This window comes from Ursus maritimus, unplaced genomic scaffold (assembly GCF_017311325.1).
Source record: "Ursus maritimus isolate PB19 unplaced genomic scaffold, ASM1731132v1 scaffold_21, whole genome shotgun sequence".
Taxonomy (NCBI): Eukaryota; Metazoa; Chordata; class Mammalia; order Carnivora; family Ursidae; genus Ursus; species Ursus maritimus.
Window position 1 is genome coordinate 18,106,377 of NW_024424564.1, and position 24,115 is coordinate 18,130,491.

The 24,115-nt window shown below is 36.6% G+C and overlaps 1 protein-coding gene across 2 annotated transcripts in view; it reads left to right on the top strand.

Moving 5' to 3' along the window:
- NAV3 (neuron navigator 3) overlaps window positions 1-24,115 on the top strand; it is a 340,442-nt gene that overhangs the window by 279,707 nt on the left and 36,620 nt on the right. Inside the window, exons 23-28 of one of the 2 annotated variants that reach the window (XM_008684333.2) lie at window positions 4,204-4,287; window positions 13,819-13,930; window positions 20,910-21,031; window positions 21,995-22,015; window positions 22,700-22,872; window positions 23,163-23,228. In XM_008684333.2, coding sequence (XP_008682555.2) covers window positions 4,204-4,287; window positions 13,819-13,930; window positions 20,910-21,031; window positions 21,995-22,015; window positions 22,700-22,872; window positions 23,163-23,228 — 578 coding nt within the window. The remainder of the gene's footprint in view (window positions 1-4,203; window positions 4,288-13,818; window positions 13,931-20,909; window positions 21,032-21,994; window positions 22,016-22,699; window positions 22,873-23,162; window positions 23,229-24,115) is intronic. The other variant, XM_008684334.2, reaches the window with a different exon arrangement.

A 24,115-nucleotide genomic window follows, 5' to 3' on the forward strand; every position in this document is an offset into this window, starting at 1 on the left:
TCTCTTTCCCTCTTCCTCTGCCCCTCCCCCAGCTTTCTCTTTCTCTCTCTTTCTGTAATAAATAAATAAATCTTAAAAAAAAAGAGAGAAAGAAAGAAACAGTGGTTAGTTAGAAAGGTGCCCAGCCAACTCAGTTCTCATTTGACTGGCGGAGTAAATCTCCACTCAGTAGAATGTGCAGAGTCTTCCCATCCATTTGTGAAAGTCACTGATCAGAGCTACAGAAAGCCCTGGGTGGACTCTCTGTAAAGCACTTTCTCCTAGGATGTCTTTAGAAAGGAGGGTATGTTGGTAGATACGGCTGTCCAGCCTTCCCTGATCAGTACTCCACCCATGAACAGGAAGAAAAGAGGAGCCTCCCCAAGCAAGCATCTGCCAATGCATGGTCATATCAGACAGTCAGCCAGGTGCCCTCTGGCCTCTCACCCCCACCTTCCTACAGCTGAGTCAGGTGGGGAGCACTTGTCTGTGTTCTAATATATTTTCTTTACGAATCTCAGCTCTTACATATTTAGAAATGGGTACTAAGACTAGTTATTATTTCCATTTTTCAAAGATACTGCTGAATGAAAATGTCACAAAACAAAGGGTACTTTTTTTTTTTTTTTTTTTTTTTTGCCTTTCAGCACATAAGTCTTTTAGCCAAAAATCTCTGGGGTGTTATTTTGTTTAGGACTGTGTCCTAGTTTTTTGCTCCATTTAATATTTTTATGTATTCTGGCAGTTATTCTTACTTTTCTGCATCTCCTTTCACAGAAAACAATTTTGCACATATTAACCATGACAAACACTGAAGGAACAATTTTATAATGTGTAAAAGAAATGTGAAAGCTTATTTATGATTTCAGAATCATTTTCAGTTCGTCTATTGATTTTCAAATGTAAAGTCACATATATATACATCTCCATATAAATCTATGGGTTTTTTTTTTTTTTTTTTTTTGGTTGATGGACTGTCACTAAATTCTGGGTGAACGAATACAGTGTAGGCATTTTTCATAATCTTTCATGTTACTGTTTAGCAGCACAATAATTCATTTTATGTAAAGATTCAGATTCTATTCAGATTATATTATAGGATTCTAAAACTAGAGACAATATGTACTAGAAATACCTTCCCTTAACTATTATTCAGCTGTGTCTATTTTATTTCCTTGACAAACTTCACCTAACACAAGTCAGGAAGTATTCATTATCATATTGATACAATTTTATTTTGGCTTGAAAATTTTGCAGCTGCTAAGAGAAAAGTCAGAACCAAGTAAACCATGATCAGTAGTCCCCCTAAAAATCCACAATTGTAAAAAAGTCATCATTTTATTGTTTTTCAGACAAGATCTATTGTCCTATACTCAATTGGTTTTACTTTCCATTTTCTCTCCGTTGAGATGACAAAGATCATCACTGGTAGGAATGGTTTCTGTTATTGGTTTCTTAGACTCCCTTTCCATTAATCCAATTGGTGAGAAATTTAACCTTGTATTACCTTCAAAGTAACAAAGTTAATCTGATAATCTAAGCCAAGGCCACATAAATTTAAAGAAGTATTTCACTAACATACTTCTAACATATTTTTCATGGAGAACAATGTGACTCAGAACGTTCTTTGGTAACCAGTTATACATTTTCTTATGAATAATTAATGAACAGCAATGTTCCAAAGATTGAGAACTGACGTTCTCATAGTGAACATTTTGTATTAACTAATAGCTACAAAATACAGGCAGTATATTTATTCAGCATATTCACATTCCTACTTTCTTTGTCAAATTTTAACTCCTGTTTAACTGAGAAAATATGCATAGAAGGTAAAGTAAAATTTTCTTCCAAGTGTATACGTTCAAGTTTATATATCTGACAATTAAGCCTTACAGTTGTTTGGGAGAATTAAAATTGCAATATTGACTAGAATCTTGCATTACTTTTAATATATATTAACAGTGGTTTCCAGCCAGAATTTTCACTATTCTAAAAGAAAATGAGTAATTTTACTTTAGGATTTAGTAACCCATTGCATAGTCAATGCAGGATTATTGATAAGAACCTAAACTGCAGTCAGCACAATTGGTCAGTCCTGGGCAAATATATTATAAATCATAGAGCAGGGCATTCCAGCAAAACCCAACTCCTGCGACACACCACACGTTTGAATCTCAGAAACATAACATTAAGAAAAAGAAAACAGTCACGAAAAAGTTGTGCCATATGATTCTACTCTGATAGTTTTAAAAAATAGACAAAGTAAACCTTAGTGTTTAGGGATGCGAGCTTAGGAGTGTAACTATAAAGAGAAGCTAGAAAATAATTATCATAAATCTTACAGTATTAGTGGTTATCTTTGGGGAAGGGAGAGGAGACAGTAATAGGAGAAAGGTAAGGGAGAACTTCTAGGATCTTCAGTTGTCCTATTTCTTGACTTGGTTGGTGAGTGTATGAATGTTCGCTACATGAGAAACCAGTGAGCTATGCATTTGCATTTTGTTCACTTTTAATACGGTTAATGTGGTTTTGTTCACTTAAGATTTTTTTTACAATAAAAAAGGTTACGTATGAGAGAAAATAGAACATAACCTTATGCGTATTTCTGATATATTAAGTCCGATGCAAGGATATTCCTTGTCGTTAGAAACATTTTAAACTACCAGATACTATTCCTCTTTTTTTAGGGTGTTATTTATCCTATTAAATCTGCTAACTAACCTTGCAGTATAATTCTCAAGGTTGCGTGTGTCTGTGTGTGTGTGTGTGTGTGTGTGTGTGAGAGAGAGAGAGAGAGAGAGAGAGAGAGTTGGTGGGGGAGGGAGATGGAGGCAAGAGAGAGTGGAAAAATAATAAAGATTTGTACTGGTGGACTGAAGATTAATAGAGGTATTCTCCACGAATTATCTTTACATTGTTGTGTCGGGAAAAGAAAGGGAGCACAAGGTAGGCTCAGAGCTAGGAACAAAGACACCTTTATATTGTGATACTAATGAAATGGACTTGTACATTCTGGCTGCTACCGATAATGGAATAAACTCACTGTTATCACTAGTGGAATAAACTTCTAGCTGTTACAAATAATGGAATAAATTTCCAGTGCCCTAATTCTTTGGACTCCTGCCATCCGTCTGATAATAGTTACCTCAGCCTTTCAGCTCTGCTAGAGTTACAAGGTGATGTATTTTAATAAGTCCTTTTACTCCCTTCTCTCAAAAAATTAATCTTTTGCCAAGGATTGCCAAATTCCCCCCCACACACATAATTTATTAGAGATGTAGGTTGTAAAATGTTCTATCATTGTATCTTTGGAAGGGCACACTAAAATTCAATCGGTTTAAGATAACACACCGGTAGTTCTCCTCAAGCAGCAATGAGAGATTGGAGCACCTCCCCATGCTTACTATTCTGTGGGCGAAGCTATTGGATGATGGCATGCCAACAGAAACTGGCCTCTTTTAGAGCTGTAAGATTGTCAAATACTTCTTAATCATAAGAATTAGGGCTTTATACTGCAATATGTGTAATTCCCTGAGATTTAAAACAAAACCAGAAAGCCATGAAAACTTAAACAAAATATGACTGAGTATTATTTCTAGCTGGCCTCCCAGAACTTTCTTAGTTGAAGGGAATAAAGTAGAAATAAAAGCCCTTTTATTGAAAGGAGTTTGGAAAGTGAAGACAACTCTTTCTGATTCCATCCTTTGTATGCAGAAAAGAGGAAAGATAATGTGTTAGCTGTCAGCAAATGTCTGACACTTGAAGGAGAGTATCGTTACAATGAAGGAACTAACAATATCTCCAAAGGTCATCATGCAGGTAGAAAAATGAGAAACATTTGTCCACTGACTATGGCAGTGACCTCCTCTTGAGCTTTAAGTCTAAAAACTTGGCAACTCAGAACTTTCTTCAGTATTTTGGGTGTCAAATCCTCTGTGATATGCAAGTCAGAAGGTGTTATTATTTGCAAAATACCATCCCTTTTCAGAAGTTGAACTCACATTAAATGTCAAGAGAGAAACGCTGAATTTAAACTGAAATTTAGAAATGACATAAACAAAGATTTACATTAAAAGAGAGTCATCATGGAAAGCTAACCATGATGGTCATAGTATTTAAAGAGTTAGAATACCTGAAATTCAGCATTTGATAAAATCAAGAGTTTTCATCCATCCATATAATGTTCTGACATTTAAAATGTGTTCCTTCCATTTTTGTTCACAGGCTCACCTCGTAGCAGCTTTTGAAAAGAGTTTAGGGAATATGACTGGCCGACTGCAAAGTTTAACCATGACAGCAGAACAGAAGGTATGTCCAAGAATTACCATGGGGGCTTGAAATAAGACAGCTAGTGCATAGGATGTTTAAACAATGCATGAGATACAGCTCCTTCGACACACTACGGCAGAGGATCCATTGCATACTAAATTGGAAAATAAAGAGATAATAGTTTTTCTTTTCAGATTTTAATTTTTAAAGGCATATGATTCAGTTTAATCCATACTAGGACACACACACACACACACACACACATGCAATTCTTTCCAGGCAGTCTATTATTTTCCTCCCGGTTGGACCTATTAAAAGAATACCAAATGTTGAGAAAGAGAAACAGTTGTATAGGAGAAGAGTTAGAATATTCTAGGAACAACTTGTTATGCAGTTGACAAGAATTGCACTCTGACAAGAATTTTCACAAACACATGGTCTGTAAGCCCAGATACAGACGATGGCTGTAAGCAGAGATACCCATGGAGAAAGTCTGGAGGAGATGTGAGGATTCTACGAAGTAAGGGGCTCACATTACAGCATCTGTGGGACAAGAGACTGAAACACCGATCCTGAACTGAAGTTTAGAAATACAGAATGCTAAATGAAGATTTGTGTCCTTTTGGAGTAATGAGGATTAGTTGGCATCTGGGGATATGGTCTTTGAAAAGTAAAGTTAACTTATATCAAAAACTTTAAAATAAACCCAAAGGGTTTTATGGAGGGGGAGAAGGAATTCTAAAAAGAAGGGAACAGAGAATTTAGTTCATGAGGTGAACATATCAAAAAGATTCGTGTTGCCGAGAAAGAATCTGGACACTTTCCGTGGGGTGACCAGTAACTTACCTTTCTGCCATTATTTTGGTGACCCTAACCTGAGTCCTTGGATGGGTGTTAGAGACAGATGAAGTCTCTAAAACTGTATGGAAACATTTGTAAAAACTGCATATGTGCATAATATGAGCAGATGTCCACAGTTTTCATCTAATTTCCAAAGAGATCCAAAATCTAAAAAGCTTTGGCTATTTTCAGAATTAGTACCTATATCTATCCTTAGAGATGGCTTCAGTTTTGTCTTCAGTTCTGTGAAGTATGTCATTAGCTTTAGAGAACTGGCATATGTTACCATTTTGTCAGTTTACCATTTTTTAAATTAAAAAAAAAAAAAACCTGAATGAATAGATGAATTAAACTCAAGAGAAAATCAAATATTCCTGTAATAGCTTGGTGTAATTAGCAAACTCTGTTTTATTCGCCCTTCTCTTTCATTCTCCTATTTCAGAGATTTCCCTTGTCCATGGAAGCACTATCCATCCTTGTCAGACCTGTTCTGTAAGGGGAGATGACAAATGCCTTTTGAGCAGAGGAATTTTATCTTCATCTTTTTTGAGGGAGAGAGAGGCAGTCCAGTTTACCACTTCACTATGTAACCTAAGAGCTCAGCAAACAGGATGACGAGGTCTTTTAGGGCAGCCAAGTGGGAAAGAATATGAATGTTGGAGCCCGGGGAAGCTTAGTGTGAATCTCGGGGAACCTCTTAAGAGCTTTGGAATCTTCTTTTGCTGACCCTCACATTCATCATTTTAAAAGTCAGGTTTATAATAACTACCTTGTAGAATCACTCTGAGGAATAAGTAAGATACTCTTTAAGGCCACATAGAGTGGATAGTCAAAAAAAAATGTTAACTTTCTTTACATTTCTCTCCCTTTCTCACTTAAAGAAATATAGGATAAACCAAATTCATCATTGGCCATATGCCGGGCATATTGCTAGAAATCATGATTAGTATTTAAGTCTCAATATCTTTAAGAAATCAAAATTAATGTTTTTTACCATCCCCTATTTCCTTCAATTCTTTTATATTTATGAGTAAAAATTCTCATAGAAATTAGAAAACTATGCATTTGTTAATTTATAATGCCTATGAATCATGCCTGAATGTTTTTTAAATACATCTGCATAATACACGGAATTTTATAATTGTGTGCACATTAACCATAAAGGAACATTGCCAAAATTACAGAATCTTCTCAGAAGCTATCATGATGTCTGAAATTGCCTTGCCATTTTTAACTGAAAATAAAGTGATTGCTTGTCTTATTGCAAGCCGTATGCACACAACAGTGTTAGTAAGTGGTTTATTTTATTAATCTGAGGTGTAAAACTTGCATATTTCCAAGGTGGCTTTGGGAATCATAAAATTAATTGCAATATGATATGGCACAATTCAATAATAGAACCTAGTGCAAACAAGTAGAGGAATGTATAGAACACGATGCCTGAGCCTATGTAATTACTGCCGCAAAGCACAGAATGGAATTGAACGTCAAGGCAGCTGAGGCACAAAGGGAGATTGCTTGGCATGTCTAGTTCTCATTTTCTGACCGGAAGAGCATAATTTAGATCGAAGAGACAAACTTTTTGGCACTGAATTCAAGGACAAATTTATTGTAAAGTTTCTTAAATTGGGGTCATGGAATAACAAAAGACAAAATCGCTGTTCAAATAGACATTTCTCTGAAAGCTGAGGGCATAACATTTAATCATATTTCAGTAAAGTCGTTTCTTCAGGGAGCTGAGATAAAAGGGTATATTGCTCTCTGGTGATCCAACAATCCCCGGAAAAAGATTAGCGCATATAGAGCAGAGGTTTTGAAACTCTGTTCTTGGAGTTCCAAGGCTCATTTGTCCATTTAATCATTCACCAAAGTTATATTGAATTTCTACTGTGTATGAGAGCCTGTCCTAGCTACTGAGAATTCAGCAGTGAAATATATATATATATACATAACATATACTACATGTATGTATGTATTATACACACACACACACACACGTTGTTTGAAGCAGGCTCCCAGCAGAGGAGCCTGATGTGGGGCTCGATCCCAGAACACTGGGATTACGCCCGGTGAGCCAAAGGTAGACGCTTAACGACTGAGCCACCCAGGCGCCCCAATATAACTGGTTATAATATAAAATAGAATTTATACTCTAGTAGGTGACAGATTAATGATAAAAATATAGGATTTCAGGTGAAGATAAGCACCACTGAAAACGTTGAGAGTGAGGATGTTGGGAAGCAAGGTGGGTTACTAACACATGAAGCAAGAAAAGCCAAGGCTTACATGTCCTTGGCTACATACTTAAGAAATGTAAATGAAACTAGGATTCAAATCCAAGTCTTTGGGCTTCTTCTGGCTTCAAAGTATGATTTTCAGCAATCATATGGCATTAATAGTCTGAAAACTATATCAAAATTTTAGTTTGACTTATAGACCAAGTCTACTTCCTTGAATAGTGTCTTAAAATCTTTCCTTGTTCCCAGATGCCATATCTGGAATCCTGGTTGTCTTGCCAGAATACTGCTTTTATACCCTTATAGCCTGGTGGGAAAGAAAAGTCATGTATGAATTACTCAGGGTGCCACTGGAAACATAATAGTATAGTGTCCTAAGCCCCTATACTCAGAGGAGACCACTGCATCTTCACGTAGGTTCCAGAGTAGAGGTGGCACAGAAGAGCCCCTTTGGGCTCTAGGAAGATGAAAAAGATTAATTCCAGGAAGATGGGGGCTACGTGTCATAGAAGAAGGGGCACCATGAGCATGAGCAGCAAGGAGGGAAATTAAAGATGTTAAGGGAAAAAGAAGGGATGTGGAGAGAAATGTGAAACTAAGGCTAGAAAGATGTCTAAGGAATCTGGTCCTTGAAAACAAGGAACCATTCCAAGGCTTTTGACTCTAACTAACATGATAAAAGTTAGTTAATAAAGATCAAACCAGCAGCATTTTCTGATAGCTTCAGTGCATCCTCAGTAGCCACTGGAAGGCTACATGTTACTTAATAGTAAGTCTGTAAGTAGGAAAACTTAAAATGATTGTCGTGACTGCTTGTTGGCTGGAGAGTGGAATTGTCTGTAGGTATTGCCTTATACCTAACCTAAGGCTTAACAGATTATGATGCTGACATAGTCCGATTAAGAATTTTACCTGGATTTATGGTCCTTGTCCCTTTATTAGCACTTCTCCACCAAGATTCTTTGAGAGAATTAAGACTTAACGGCCTGAGATATCTATTATATGTGATAAAAAATAACTTTTTTTCTCTGCATCTGGAGTGGTACAACCTTTGGACCATCCTTGTCATAACTGAAAAAAAAAGTGCCATTCAGATTATTGTTCAGTGCTTTATTTTCCTATAGAATGCCAGATGAAGAAGGCTGTAATACAGGTCATCAAAACAGCAAGAATTTTGCAAATCTGTATTTTTATGAATTAAAATTTTTCAGAACTGCTAAATTCCGGCAAAGTTACTAAGGCTATACTCACTGATAATTAGAAGACTTTCGAATTAGTTTCCTTTAGCAGTCATGCCAGAGGCCATTAGAACATATATTAAGGTGTACTAGGTTAGTCTTGTTAGAATGTCAGAGCACAGGGGCACCTGGGTGGCTCATTTGGTTAAGCGTCTGACTCTTGATTTCAACTCAGGTCAGGATCTCAGGGTTGTGATATCGAGCCCCACATCCAGCTCCACAGACTGCTTAAGATTCTCTCTCTGCCCCTCTCTCTCTCTCTTTCTCTCTGCCTCTTTCTCTAACTAAATAAACAAACAAAAATGTCAGAGACAGCAGAGGAATACCTTTTTGTATAAGTGTAGAGCTCAGATATTGATCCTTATGCCAATTGAAAAGTCTGGGGTTTGCTCATTCTTACTTCTATGAAGCTACTTTCTTGGTGACTAGATGAATAGAAGCTTAAAAATTAAAACTGAGAAAATTCAAAGCCAATTTTCTGGAAATAGATAATGGAGAACTAGCTGAAAATTTTGTTGAATTGGGCCTTTACATTAACTCTTCCCAGTTCAGGTTAAAATATCTGTCATGTAGAATAGTTTTTAAAAATGTATCACTAGAGGGGCGCCTGGGTGGCGCAGTCGTTAAGCGTCTGCCTTCGGCTCAGGGCGTGATCCTGGCGTTCTGGGATCGAGCTCCACATCAGGCTTCCCTGCTGGGAGCCTGCTTCTTCCTCTCCCACTCCCCCTGCTTGTGTTCCCTCTCTCACTGGCTGTCTCTGTCAAATAAATAAATAAAATCTTAAAAAAAAATGTATCAGTAGAGTCAGAAAATACGTTCATTAGCCTTTTAGAGCATAGGATAATTTGAATCCATGTTATTCAGGGAATCAAGTTACTTGCACTACTGGGATTTGGGGAACTTAGCACACTTCGTTAGAATCAGGGCTGGTTGGGTTCTTTCAATAGAAAAATTTACAAGATTTCAAGGCACGCACATAGGCGTGGGGAGTAGGACATGTTCAAAGCAACTACAGCTAGATAGTGTAAGTTTAACTAAGCGTCAGTGTAAGGAAAGAAAAGCAGGTTTAGTGTAAAATTTTTAAGAGTCTTGCCTAGAAGGTGAAGTTGGTTGATGAGTTTTATTACCAGGCTTGTAGGATTTTCAGCAAGGCTTGTGTCCAGGAGAAATTTAAAAAGAGGTCAGATGAAGTTAGGAAATGAGGTTGGAAAGGACACCAAGCAAAGCTAGTATTACGACAAAGTATGTGATCATCTCATTTTGAGGCATTCCAAGTCTGACCTTGATAACTAGTGTAGCTCCAGAGACATGTACAAAGCAGTTAGAAAAGATATTGACTCCATCCACCTTCTTTTACACGAGAAACTCTCATGGAAAACTGGAATCTTATATCATCAGCAGGTGTTTGGGGCATCATTATCTTGAATAGCTTATTGTAGGTGAATGAAATTTTAGTTTGGTTTCCACTTTTGAAAAGTGGGAAAATATCAGCAAAGTATGATCTGGTCATCTATTCCCAAGATCCTGTACATAATCATCCTAGCTCCTGTCTTTTCTTTGGCATATAAAGAAAAGAGTAGAAACTGGAAACTACTGAATTAGAAGAGGCTTTAAATCCATATCTTGATGGCATACACATGCTCCAGGGTTTTTTTCTGAAAGTTGAATAGAGATTCTCAAAACTAAAGTATCTTCTATTTGGTCACCTTCAAAAAAAAAAGAGACTAAATGAAAATATTTCAGAGTATTAAACAATTTTATATTTGGGTATTTCTAGAACTAGCTTCTAATTATATTTCTGATCCATACTCCCCACCATGGTAAAAAAAAAAAAAAAAGATTTCATATCTGTACTTGGAAGCAGCACTGTAATTTCTAAGCATTATACTCACTTTAGAAAAATATAGCTTAAGGGATACCTGGGTGGCACAGTCAGTTGAGGATCTGACTCTTGGTTTCGGCTCAGGTCGTGATCTCGAGATTGTGATCTTGGTGTCGTGAGATCAAGCCCCACCTGGGGCTCTGCTCAGCTGGGAGTCTGCTTGGGATTCTCTCTCCCTCTCCCTCTGCCCCTCGTGCTTGGGCTCTCTCTCTCTCAAATAAATAAATAAATCTTTTTTAAAAAAAGAAAAATATAGCTTAAAAATAAATGTGAACCACCAACTGTAATTATGAAGGAGAAAAAAAAAGGAAGACTAGAAACAAACTATTAAAAAACAATTTCTATGTCTCAGCCAAGTTTCATTTTAAAGTGCTTCTACTAATCTTTATATACTTACTACTGGAAAAGAGAGAAAGGAAAACCTGCCTTTGTTGCCGTCAAGGGAAATGATTTCACTGGTTTAGCCATATCCAGACTTTCTGTTTACAATGAATAATAAAGTCCCTGATGTTTTTATATGGTACCGTAGGTGATCAAACACCTTCTTGTTAAAACATACGTAAAATTGAAGCTTTACATTATTCTTTGAAGGGGAGAAACACCTGTTTAACATTGACCAGAACATTTGAACAAAATCATCCCAACATTTACCGAGATCATAAATCTTAGTGAAAAGACAAAGTCTACAACAACTAATAATGCATTAAATGGTCTGGAAGGACAGAGAAGGGACCTTTTTTCCTGAAAGGAAAGATAAGAGGTTTCAAGTGTATGGAGGCATTTCCCCAGGGCCTTTAATGGTGAGAAAAATACTTAAAAGCAAAGAGAGAAATCATATGGGAAGACTCAGTGAAAGGGATAGTTCTAGTTTGAGTGACATGGATCTCATTAACTGAAATAAGAAAGAAGGAAGGAATTTTTGCAGATACAAAGAGATACCTAGTTCAGGTTTGGACAGATTATCAGCGTCAAATTTAACTCTCTTTTTAATTAAAGACACTGAAATATTTTATAGGCCCTTGCTTATACTTATAAAGTTTCCCTAAAGAACTACTAATATGAATTTGGCGAAACTAATTTTTTCATGCATGTGATTTTCCCAACTTACATAATGAACATATTTGTTACCTAGTTATTCTTCCTTTGGGTCTACAGTGCCATGCTGAATAACAACTAACCTGCTAATATCTCTTGTTTTTTTAAAGACTCTTAAATTTAGGGACACCTGGGTGGCTCAGTGGACTGAGCATCATCCTTTGACTCAGGTCATAATCCCCAGGGTCCTGGGATTGAGCCCTGCATTGGGCTCCCTGCTCAGCAGGAAGTCTGCTTCTCCCTCTGCCCCTCCCCCCCACTTGTGCCCTCTCTCTCCCTCTCTCAAATAAATAAATAAATAATCTTAAAAAACCAGATACTTGATTTTAAGTGATTGTTCTTCTATCTCATATTAAATGCAGTTTTCTGAAAAAGCAATATTCCCTGAGCATTCCACTTCTCATCTTTTTAAAAACAGTTTTGTGAATAGATTGCTCTAGAAAAGATTAAAGTTTAGACATCAAAATAAGTCAGCTTACTCATAAAATTAAGCTGTATTTTTTAGAACTTGTATGAGATCTCATTGCCGTTTTTCTTCTTTCAACCTAAGACCACATGTTTCAGCAGATTTTTTAATCCACAGTACAGGCACTATTGATTTTAAATTCAAGGATGAAAATCTTATTTTAATTAGAATTTAACGTGTATTCTAGTCTATATGTTGTAAAATTACTATTTAAATTATGTGATTCGTTAAGTATGCACTATAGACCTCCTTTTGTGAATAGTTTTCTGGTAGAGGCAGAATGAATTTCATTAAACATTTTATCTAGTGGGAGGTTTATTTTATATGGAAAATACATTAAATTTTGGAAAACTTATCTATTACTAATTGAACAAGGGACAAAATTATAGATATAACTTGGAGAGACCGAGATATTTTGATGAATTGGGTCTGAATTTTGTATTAGAGCAGTGGAAGTTTTCCACAAACATATTAGAAATATGTCAGATATCCAATGAAAATAGTTATAGGACTTGCTAGGTATCTATTCCAAACTTGGCTATCATTTCAATTAGCATTGCCCATTTTTCGTTTTGGGGTTTTTTTTGTTTTTTTTTTAAGTGTCTAAGGTTGAATAGACATTCTTATATCTGAAGCAGTTTCCTACAAAGGCAATTGTCATGATCTTACATTTTTACATATATTCTGGGAGATGGAGAAAGGAATAAACTATTTGCTATGGATTGAAGAATCGGAGCCTGATTCTTTGGATTTCTGCCAAAGTTGCTAGAAAAAATGATCAACGACAATTACCTTCCCTAGGAATTCTCCCTCTAAGAGGCTGACAAGAATTCTAATTTAGAGTCACCACCACTGCCACGAATTCTGGATGCCCCTTGTTTTTGAGCTCCTGATGGAAATACTGCCCGTGCTGAAACAATACTCTACTTCCTTTTTTGGAGAGCCACATACCCTCTCTTCCTCATTCTTCCTCATAGTCATTTCTGATAAAACAATTCACTTAGGTAACTGTGAAAAATCATTTATATGTTCATTGGGACACATCTTAAAGTTACCTTGAGTTCGATAAGAAAATAAATGTTTCATAACAATAGATTTGTAAGCTACCTTTTTTGGGGACAAATTAGTATTATTTAAGGGCTGTAGATTGCATGTATTTCTATTCACTTAAAAAAAAAAATTCCTGTGTTGCTTTGGCTTGGTAAAATTGGGTCTCCATACCAGGAATCTTATTGGATGAAAGTATCAGAGTCTAAGATGACCTCGATTGATCCAGCAGAATTTAATAAGATGACATTTAGTAGGAGTGCGTTAGGGATGAGTTCCTGCTTTTATACATAAAGAATCAGTTCTTCACGTGCAAAATAAATGAGACAAAGTCTGAAGTCATTAATTCAACAAGAATTCAGGGCTTCCGTCTTACAATAAACACAATGAGACGCACCTGTGCAATTCTGCTGGCTAACTCTGTGACCTCACCATGGTGCCTTCAGTAAGTTTGGTATACAATGAGCAATGTGCTATCTTGCTTTATGTTGCACTGGTCAGCTTTAGGTGCCACCCTTTAAAAGGAATAAGACTCTTCAGATCACATTTATAAAAGAATAACCAAGACATTTTTAAAAAGTCCTCCTTTGCATTTAGGTAAATAAGAAGTTGTTAGATACGACTGGACAAGGTCAGTCAGGCATCCAAATCTCCCAGGATGTGTGCACTACATAAAATGAAACCCGTGTGATTGTGAATTATGAACAAGGACATTTTACTTTTCTCTCTAGGTATTAAAACTTCTCAATTCTATTTGTTTCACAGGAGTCTGAACTTATAGAACTAAGAGAAACCATTGAAATGCTGAAGGCCCAGAACTCTGCTGCCCAGGCTGCTATTCAGGGAGCGCTGAATGGTCCAGACCACCCTCCCAAAGGTATATTTAGAAATATTGCCATTTTTCATCCAATATGATAAGTTATTTTATTTTATTTTATTTTATTTTATTTTAGAGTGAAGCTGCTTTTGCTCAGTGGCACTACCTTTTATAATGAATAAGTTGGTATTAATGCAGTCAGAATCCCAGAATTTAAGAACAGTAGCTTTCCTTATCAATAATTTTTTAATCAACCTTAAGGAATTTGCTTCTATAGTCGTACACACATTCTTCTCCGTTTGAGTTGGTGAAAGTGGGGATGGGGAGGTTGCTTAATACACTCATACCTGACTTCCAGCAAAACACACCCTGTAAGGAGTATGAAAATCTAGCTCTGTAAACAAAAATAAAATAATTGATATGGTAAAATATCAAGTAACAGGTATGGGGAACAGTTCATTCTGGGTGGAGGCAGTAAAAAGGTACACTTCTTACAGAAATGTTAAAAACAGTAAGAAAAAGGACTAAAAGTCTGCTGTTAATTATTACTATGCTTCATCAGTTCTAAACAATAATAAAATGATCTTATTTGCCACCACATCCTCCTTAGTTTCCCTCTGAAGAAATGCTTAGTACTCACATCATGTCATTTTTTTCCTTTGCATAGGTTCTGCTTATTCATGTCCTAACTATCTCAACAGCATTCAATATGCTCAACTCTTCACCAGCTAAAAAAAAATGCTTATCTAAATCCTGGATGCCCTATCATGTACTTTTCCATTTCCAGGTGAATCCTGGGAACATTTGATGGACTCTTTTAATGTCTCCAGCAGCCAGTCACGCTCCGGATCTCTGGAGTATGGCTTCTCTTACCATCAAACCAAAACTGTTCTCTTCAGGATCCATAATGACTTACAGGACACGAAATCGAGTACAACATTTAAAATTCTTATTGTGTTTGACGTGTCAATAGCATTTTTTAAATTATTATTATGTCATGTTAGTCACCATACAGTACATCCTTAGTTTTTGATGTAGTGTTCCATGATTCATTGTTTGCGTATAACACCCAGTGCTCCATGCAATACGTGCCCTCCTTACTACCCATCACCGGCCTATCCCATCCCCCACCTCCCTCCCCTCTGAAGCCTTCAGTTTGTTTCCCAGTGTCCATAGTCTCTCATGGTTCGTCTCCCCTTCTGTTTTCCTACCTTTCATTTTTCCCTTTCTTCTCCTAATGTCCTCCCTACTATTCCTTATGTCCCACAAATACGTGAAACCATATCATTGTCTTTCTCTGCCTGACTTATTTCACTTAGATTATGTTAACTGAAACGTCAATAGCATTTGATACTGATGTCCATTCCATTGCCTGACACATTCATGTCTTCTGATGTTTGTAACATTCGCAGTCTTAGTTTTTCTCCTGCTCCTTTGAAATCTCTTTCCAAGTTTCTTTTGCAGGTTCACTCATTTGCATCCATCTGTTAAATGTTGGTATTTCTTAGAACCCAGTCCTCCACTCTCTTCCTTTATGATTTGGTGCATTGTGATTCTCTTCATCCTATCTAAAAGTCTGTACAAACTCATCCTCTAGCTATAATTATCATATATGTGTTGGTAACTGTCAAATATATCTCTCTCCAGGCCCGGCTTATCTCTTGAGTTACAGATCTATAAATCTAGCTGCCCCAGAGAAAGCTCCATTTGGTTATCTTTGGATGTCTGTCATGCTAAATTCAACATCTCCAAATTTGAACTTGTCGTCTTCCCTCGTAGACCTGCTTTGCTTGCAGTGTTCCTTGCCTCAGTAAATGGCACCAGCATCCTTCCATATAGCCATAAATCTCGGTGTCATTCATAAATCTTCCCCTCCTCATTCATTAAACCATCAAGTTCTGTTGATTCCACTTATTAAATATCTCTTGGATCTGTTCCCTTTTCTCTCATCCTGCTATCACCATCCCTCATCTCTCCCATGAACTATGACCACAAATTCCCCAATCCTACCTGCCTTTCATCTTGTACCACTTTATATCGTTCTTCGCACTGAAACCAAAGCAATCGTCAACAACCTATATATACAGGTATCCCATTTCCTTTAGGATGAAATACAAACTTCTTAACATGACACAATCTCTCTTCACCAGCTTTGTTCATTCGGCAAATAATTATTAACTGCCAGTTATTAGCTAGACACTGCTCTAGACCTTATGCTTTACTTTTTTGTCACATTGTATATTTCAGCTGCCCTGAGCTTCATCTAATTCTCTGAAAGTTCTTTATGTGTTCTGGTTGTATCTACTTAAAATTTTCTGCCTTGTTTGTTCAGCATAAAAACTTTTTGAGACCTTCTAAGAGTTGGCCTAAATATGCCTCCTTGACCCTTAAGCTGGATGAGGTCCCCTTGTGATATCTTTCTGGAAATAACTGTTCTTCTATCCAAATGTGTAGTATACTTTGGTGCCTTAATTTATGTAAGATCTGCCTTTTCTGATCAATGGTAGGTTGGTTTGTTTTTTCAGTCCAAGTGGCTATGATGGTGCCTTATACACAAAGGGGGCTCATTTGAATTTTAATTTTAAAAATGTAATTTTTTAAATACTTGAATTTAAATTTGAGGAAACAAATTATATAAAGTGAGATATACTTGAAGGAAAAACTAGTTCTCTAGGGGCTACTTCTGTTAAGAATTTAGCAACTTTCCATGTGGGGGAGTTGATTTATATGCCACATGGAAAATTACTGCATATTTAAAGCTTATCTTAGAGCTATAATAAAGCAGCTTATGTTCTAAATCTTCATGTTGTAAATAGGTCCAGAAGGGATTTTAAAAGACTTAATCCTTTCTTTAACACAGTACAAGTCACTGAAGTAAAACTTTCTGGAAGGATTCCTTTTATTGTAGGCAACAGGTAGCCTCATAGACCTACTGGAATTGAAAAAAAAAAAAAAGGAACTCCTCCGCTCAGAAATGTGGGAGGGTTACATAAAATGAGCAAAATGATAACAGTTAATATTCAAATTGGTCAGGAAGGATTAAAACATATTTTTACAAGATTTCAAACTGACAAAGAAAATAAGTGTATATAGGATATTTAGATTAGGTCTGTAATATTAAAACTTAATATTAAATTCAGTGAACACAAACTGATTTTTACTATCTTGACCATTGACATAACATGGAGAAAATAAAGTCTGTTGGACTAATTATGCATCTTTCTGTGGGTTATTAAGGTGATTGTATAAGCTATAAATGTATAGTCTGAAATCATATTGAGATTTGGCTTTTGAGACTTTTACATATTTATCTTAGGTAACTTTGGAACATGTAATCTTACAATATACATTTGGAGTGAGGCAACACTTTTATAGACAGGTCAAACTATGACAAATTCACATAATTAATTAATGTAGCTTTATATTTTCTATTTGTGCATCACATTTATTAACAAAGCCCAATAAATAATAGTCTATAATATAATAAATTTATTTATTCATGCACAAATGTTATTTGAACACATGATATATACTAGCCACTCTATTAGATCTTGAAATACAGATTTCAAAAAAAGTCCTCTGTACTCAGGGGCTCACACTCCACTGCCACAGAAATGTAAATATATCTCTGTATAACTCTATATAGAGATATGTATATAAATATATATGAAAAGTAAAGTAATGGAAAATTTTACTTTTCTTTTTCAAAATGTACTATTAAGTCACTACCTCTGTGTATAAACAGAATAGTTTTTCCTTGAGATGTGCCAAATACAGTTCAACAGATGATGTAGTCAGTTGCTATCAACAGTGAATACATTTTTAGGAATGTTAGGCAAATATAGTTACATCAAATGAATAAGAATAATATTACTCACAAGTGTTTATTGATCACCCACCACTTGCCATAGTCTCTACAGGGTCCTGGGTATACAATGGTAAACAAAACAGATAGAATCTTTGTTTCCATTAAGCTTTTAGTCTTGTGGGAGAGCAGAAAATAAACAATTGTGTGATCGCTGGCGTAGCTGAATATGTATGCCAAAAGAGTTATAAGTTATAAAATGGACAAGAATAGGTGCCATAGAAAGCAAGGCTGCCAGGGAACCTCCTAGAGGTTCATAGTCAGGAAAGGCCTTTCCCAGATAGCAACATTTAAGGGGAACTCCAAGGAATAATGATCAACTCATCTGGTAAATGTTGAGAGAGGAATATTCTTGAAGAGTCTTGAGATAGAAAATGGACTAGTGCCGTTGTGGAACTGATCCAGTGAGCAAAGGTACAACACGTAGAACCAGGTTAGAGGGTAACTGACCAGATTACTGCGGGACTTTTGGCCCTATTTAAGAGTTGAAATGTTTTCTTTCTTATTAAAATGGGAATCTATTGAAGAGTCTTAGGTAAGGCAGTGATTATGTTTTCCTTTTAAAGAGAATTCTCTAGCTACTGTCTATTGAATGGTTTGAAGGTAAGTTGGACAGCCATTCTTGCTGTCAAGCAGGTAAGTGGTCGTGATAGCTTGAATTGGGGCAGTGCTGGTATGAAGGGTAGGAAGAGGAAACGGATGGATGAACAAACTCCTAACTGAAATACAGACTTCTAAAATAAGCTTCTCCATTCACTCGCATTGTTGATATCCATTTGGTCAACCATTCTTTACTAAGCTCTATGATGCCACATGTACTGAATCAAATACTTACAAGCACTAGAAAGGAATTGTCAGAGATGGGTAAATGCATTCCTTTCATTCCATGATATTATTGGAATCATTCCTTTGCTAATTTTTATTGGTAAATGCTATCATAATTGAAGGTACATAATACCTCTAAGGACAACTTTTGACTTATGATTATAAGAATTTACCCATCTTCTTAATTTTGAGGGTTAATCAAAGTCAAATGCAATTTATTATTTCTGGATATAATAAAAACTCTGGAGTACTTTAACACCTAGTGCAATAGCTTTTTCTGTGAAAGTCAGTTACTAGGGAAAAAACCTAACAAATAATATGTCTTGATCACAAAAGTTTATAGCCAATTGCAGCAGAAATTAAAACACAAGTATATACCAACATATTCTTCTTTTCTTTATTCATATAACTTCCATATTCATTGACTAAGGGATACTATGCTCCTTTATTGTTCAATCAAAATAGCACACATCAATGCCTTAAGTTTTGACATTGGTAATATTTTGGACATGTAAATACAGTAAATATTCTCATCATTATTTTTTAAAGTACTTTTACTTTTAAGAGGCCAAAATCTGTGGATTCTGAAAAATAGTTTTATTTTCTCCTTCCTATAAAATTTGTCAGCATACTTATTATCCTAATGGAAAAATTAAGGTACTTACTGATATATATGTATATGACTATAAGGTTAGAGATATGTATACATGTATTACATACCCACACATATACTCACTTATTGTATTTGAAAGTAACAGTTATAGTTTCGTTGTCATGGGGTGTTGCAATGTTCAATAAATCAGTCAACTGGATTTTATACTGTTGTTTATACTGTTTATACAACTGTTTATACAACTGTTTATACTGTTGTTTCTATGGAACCTTTTTGAAAGCTATGTAGTAATTTCTGACATCTTAGAAGTTCCACTGAGATTTTTTGCTTGATACATCTTAATTGATGCCAATTAAATATAGTAATAAGTTTGGCCTTAAAGCAGATTTGATCTTAAAAACAATTTTATAATTTCTCAGTGTGTCCACTAACACTTAATATCAGTTCATTGTAAGTAGATAAAATTTCAATTTCAACAACTGTAAATAAATCTTATAGGCTGATTGTATGTAGTAAGTGGGTATCTTCAAAACACGATTAAATAGTAAATGTTGCTTTTTTAAAATTATCTTGTGTGATTAAAGAAGCACTACATGCTTTTGAGAAGTATGGCAAGCCCATATCACATGGCAGTTAGCACAGTAGACGTTAGACCGTGTCTAGGTGTCAGATTGGCTCTTCTGTGTTTCAGCTATGTGACTGATGAAATCACTTTTAGTAATTAAACTTACTTCAATACTTTGCTTTAAGAATGAAATTAGATAAGGGGCGCCTGGGGGGCTCAGTCGGTTAAGCATCTGCCTTCAGCTCAGGTCATGATCTCAGGGTCCTGGGATGGAGCCCCACTGATCGTGCTCCCTGCTCAGCAGGGAGTCTCCTTCTCCCTCACCCTCTGCTTCTCCCCCTGCTTGCTCTCTCTCTCTCTCTCAAATACGTAAATAAAACCCTTAAAAGAAAAAAAAGAATGAAATTAGATATCCCAAAGTAGAATAAACACATGATAAAAGCTAGCTTTGTGATTACATGTTGTTATTATTATTACCATCATTACTATTACAAGTCATGGGCGGGATTCTGATGGAAGAATCGCACTGTCGTAAATATGTTTTCTGTTTAGTTTACACATGCAGTCTATGTAGTTTCTCTCTTGAGCACCTTCCCTCACTGGCTCTTTGACCTTGGTCAAGTTACTTCTTTGCACTTCCATTTCGTCCTCTGTGAATTGCATTGCTTAAATGACTTCCAAGGTTTGCTTTGGCTCTATCGTGGTATGAGTCTATGAAATGGAAAATTAATATGTTTGGCTTCGGTAGCTTTATTCAAAGCACTAATATTAAAAAGACACAATTAATTCTCATGCTATTATGAGTTTCCATTTACTCCATAGAAGTAATCATTTGGAATAAATCTCTTTGGAAGATCTGCTTGATCCAGGTATTCAGTAGAAATCACTAGCATAGCATTTCATTTTTGGATAAAACTCAGAACTCATTAAACCGCCAGAGCTACAGACTTGTATGAGATACCCAATGAATCTGAATGCCGATGACCCAGTTAATTAAAGCAAATAAAGTGGTACTTTATTCAACTTATAAAAACCAAAACCGCACTGAACTGATCTGTACGAAGCCGTGTTGACTTTTATTAGCAGCCTTCCTCTCAGAAAGCCTAGAGGCCTTATTTGTTCACAGTGAAAGTCTTTAGGAGCTAATGTGATGCTCTCTGTCTGTTGCTAGATCTCCGCATCAGAAGACAGCATTCCTCTGAAAGTGTTTCTAGTATCAACAGTGCCACAAGCCATTCCAGCATTGGTAGTGGTAATGATGCTGACTCCAAGAAAAAGAAAAAGAAAAACTGGGTAAGCCCTGGTTATTCATCTCATTCGAAAGCTTATTAGTGCACCATGAGTCAGGTTTTTTTTTTTTTTTTTCTTTTGAGCTTTAGAAATCTGTAGCAGTTTACAAAGAGTCTCCTTCAAGTGACTGGCCCCTGGAATGCTGTCCTCGCCACCAAAATTAGGGGGCCATGGTGCTGAGGAGCATGTTTTAGTCAGGACTAGTCTTGGGTTTGAATCCCAACTCTGCCACTTACTACTTGGACCATAGGCAGGTTACTTCACCTTTTGAGGAGGCCTACTTTCTCTCATCTACAAAACCAGGATAATTAATACTGACTTTATAAAGTTGTTGTAAGGAAAAATAAGATGACATCTGTTAATAAATGACAGGGCAGGGGTTCACTGTGGAGATGAGGAAGAAGAAAAGATGGTGGTGTGGTGGTGATACCAATGGTGGGGTTGAAGAAAGAGGAGAAGAATTGTAAAGAAGGGAAACAAGAAACCTTGAAAGCTTCCGCACATCTCACGTCGAGCAGGGCACAGTGTGAATAAAGCTTCACCTCCTCAGAAATGAACTACATTAGTGTCTGCTTCTATTTTTTTTACAGGACAATATAGCAGAAACACAGAAATGCACTTTCCCAGAATAGTGCTTTACATTTGCTAGAGATAGAATTTATGATGATATTAAGCAATTGCTAAAAAATGGAGGGGAAGATGCTATCACAGCAAAATGTTGAAAAACCGTGCAGTAAAGGATTTCTTTTAATACCATGAACTAAAGGTAGTTTTTAAAATAAGGACAACTATTGATGAAATCCAAAACATATCTATCAGAGGGTTTTGCTGGAGTGCCTACTATAAATAATGAAAGAAATATCTTTTTTGTTTTAAAAAAAATGTTTATACAGGTAATATTTTAAAATACTGATCAGCCTTCATTCCCTTGATTTGTAATTCCACACTCTTTCATGTTTCTGCAAGGTGAACTCTAGAGGAAGTGAGGTGAATATAAACCGTGGACAATTTGGCATGCATCTATAAAAAATACCCTACCTTGGCATGAATGCTATTCATTTTGGCAGTAGGCTTTTTATACCTTTTAAAAACGGATTACCTTGTATGTCTTTTCTTTGTGTCTTTTCATTTTAATCTCAAATTTGAAAGAGAAGAGGTAAAAACCACTTTCTGAATAGAGCCGTAGGGGATACCAATTCTGGTTTTGAATAGTACGGGAATTGAAAATTTGAATAGAAAATCACAATTAATGAAGTGTTAGGTGAATTTGATTTCATTTTGCTTTTTAAGTTTATACTGTCAGCAGGACATGACTTGATTGTAGCGCTAAAGTGGCCATTTAAAACAAATTGCCTTGAAGAGAGAAGCATTGGGAGTGGAGATCCCTTCAAGGTACTTAGTTTTAAATGAGTGCTCTGACAGCCATGCCCTTGACCCTGCACTATTTCAAAGCCTCCCGTGTTTGCGCTGCGCTGGATTAATATAAGAATAAAACAAAACACAAAACGCGGTATCATTTTTTTCTAGAGATACCGTGCTGCACCTGTTAATACTCTGCTTGTACATACTGACCCCAGGCAGTGGCTAGGATGGCACCTGCAAACTAACGCCCCAAAGCCAAATTCTCCAAGTGCAAATAGACAAGAAAGGTAATTTCTGTCCTCTTTTCAGCTGAGAAGCTCATTCAAACAAGCCTTTGGGAAGAAAAAGTCCACCAAGCCTCCTTCCTCACATTCGGACATTGAAGAGCTTACTGACTCATCCCTCCCAGCATCACCGAAAGTGCCCCATAATGCAGGCGACTGCGGGTCCACGTCCATGAAGCCCTCACAGTCGGCCTCAGCGTAAGTCACTCCCTCCGCAGGATGCTGACGTCTTTTTAAAAAAACAACTTCAGGCCAAGCCTGTTTGTGTTATAAATGCAGTCGGGCTGTGCCTTCACAGCAGCAACACCATCTGTGCTGGTCGTTTTCAGATCTTCCTTATAACTGTGGACAGCCTGGTTTCTCCTTCCTTTTCCACATATTAGAATTTAAGTGCTTTGTGATCTCACTTTCCACTCTTCTGAGTCATCAGTCTCACTTCTTTTCCTGGCATTTGTCCATGTCTCTGTCTCACTGTGCATTCAATGCAGGTCACCCCTTGTCTGGCCACCAAAGAAACGGCAAAATGGCCCTGTGATCTACAAGCATAGATCCCGGTAAAATGGCGTGTGATGCATGCAACTTGCCAAGATTCCGGTTCTAACCTCAGCAGCGTTTGCCTTTGCTCTTTCTAAACTCACTCGCATGCATTTCAACAACAAAACCTCCTCTGTCTTTCTGGTTTTGAAGTCCAGCTTATTTTCCTAAAACCAAGCTGTAATCCTTTTGCCTTAATTCCGTGAGATAGCCGAGCATAGCGTTTTTATAGTGGCTCACCATTTGATGTTACAAGAATGAATGGAACCTTGAGAATGTAGAGCATGTGCTCTGATGAGGTGATTCTCCGTTTTATATACTATTGAAATCAAATTTCCTCGTATGCCCATGACAATGACTAGCATAGAACTGTCATGGAGGACAGAGCCACGAATAGGACCATTTAAGACACTTGTATATCCCAGATAATTTCACCGCTTACATAGAAAGGAGCAACCTAGCACTGTCATTTTGTAACCAATAACATAGTCCTCACATTTTAAATGGAAAAGGTACTAGTTAATAAAAAAACAAGTTCTTGCACCGTGTTTCCTGCAAAACTGCCCACAAAATAACAATAACAACAAAACAATAGGGACGTAATGTATATGACCTTCCAGCAGCCCTGGACTGGGCCCTCTTGCACGGGTGAGACCTGTGATTCAGCTTCATTAGCGTTGATGTCCTAAATCAGCTGAGCCTACCGGGAGGATTATATAACACTCATCCATTATTTAAATGTCCCAAACTAATCTCCCTGATTTATTTTCTACAATATTTATATTGGATTTTCATGGTAACTTGAAGACAGTGTTGTGGCAAATACTGTTATACTTTGCACAGTTTTGCAAAAAAACAAACCAGTGGTTTAAGAATGTCATAACTGCTTTAAAAGAAAGGAATATTT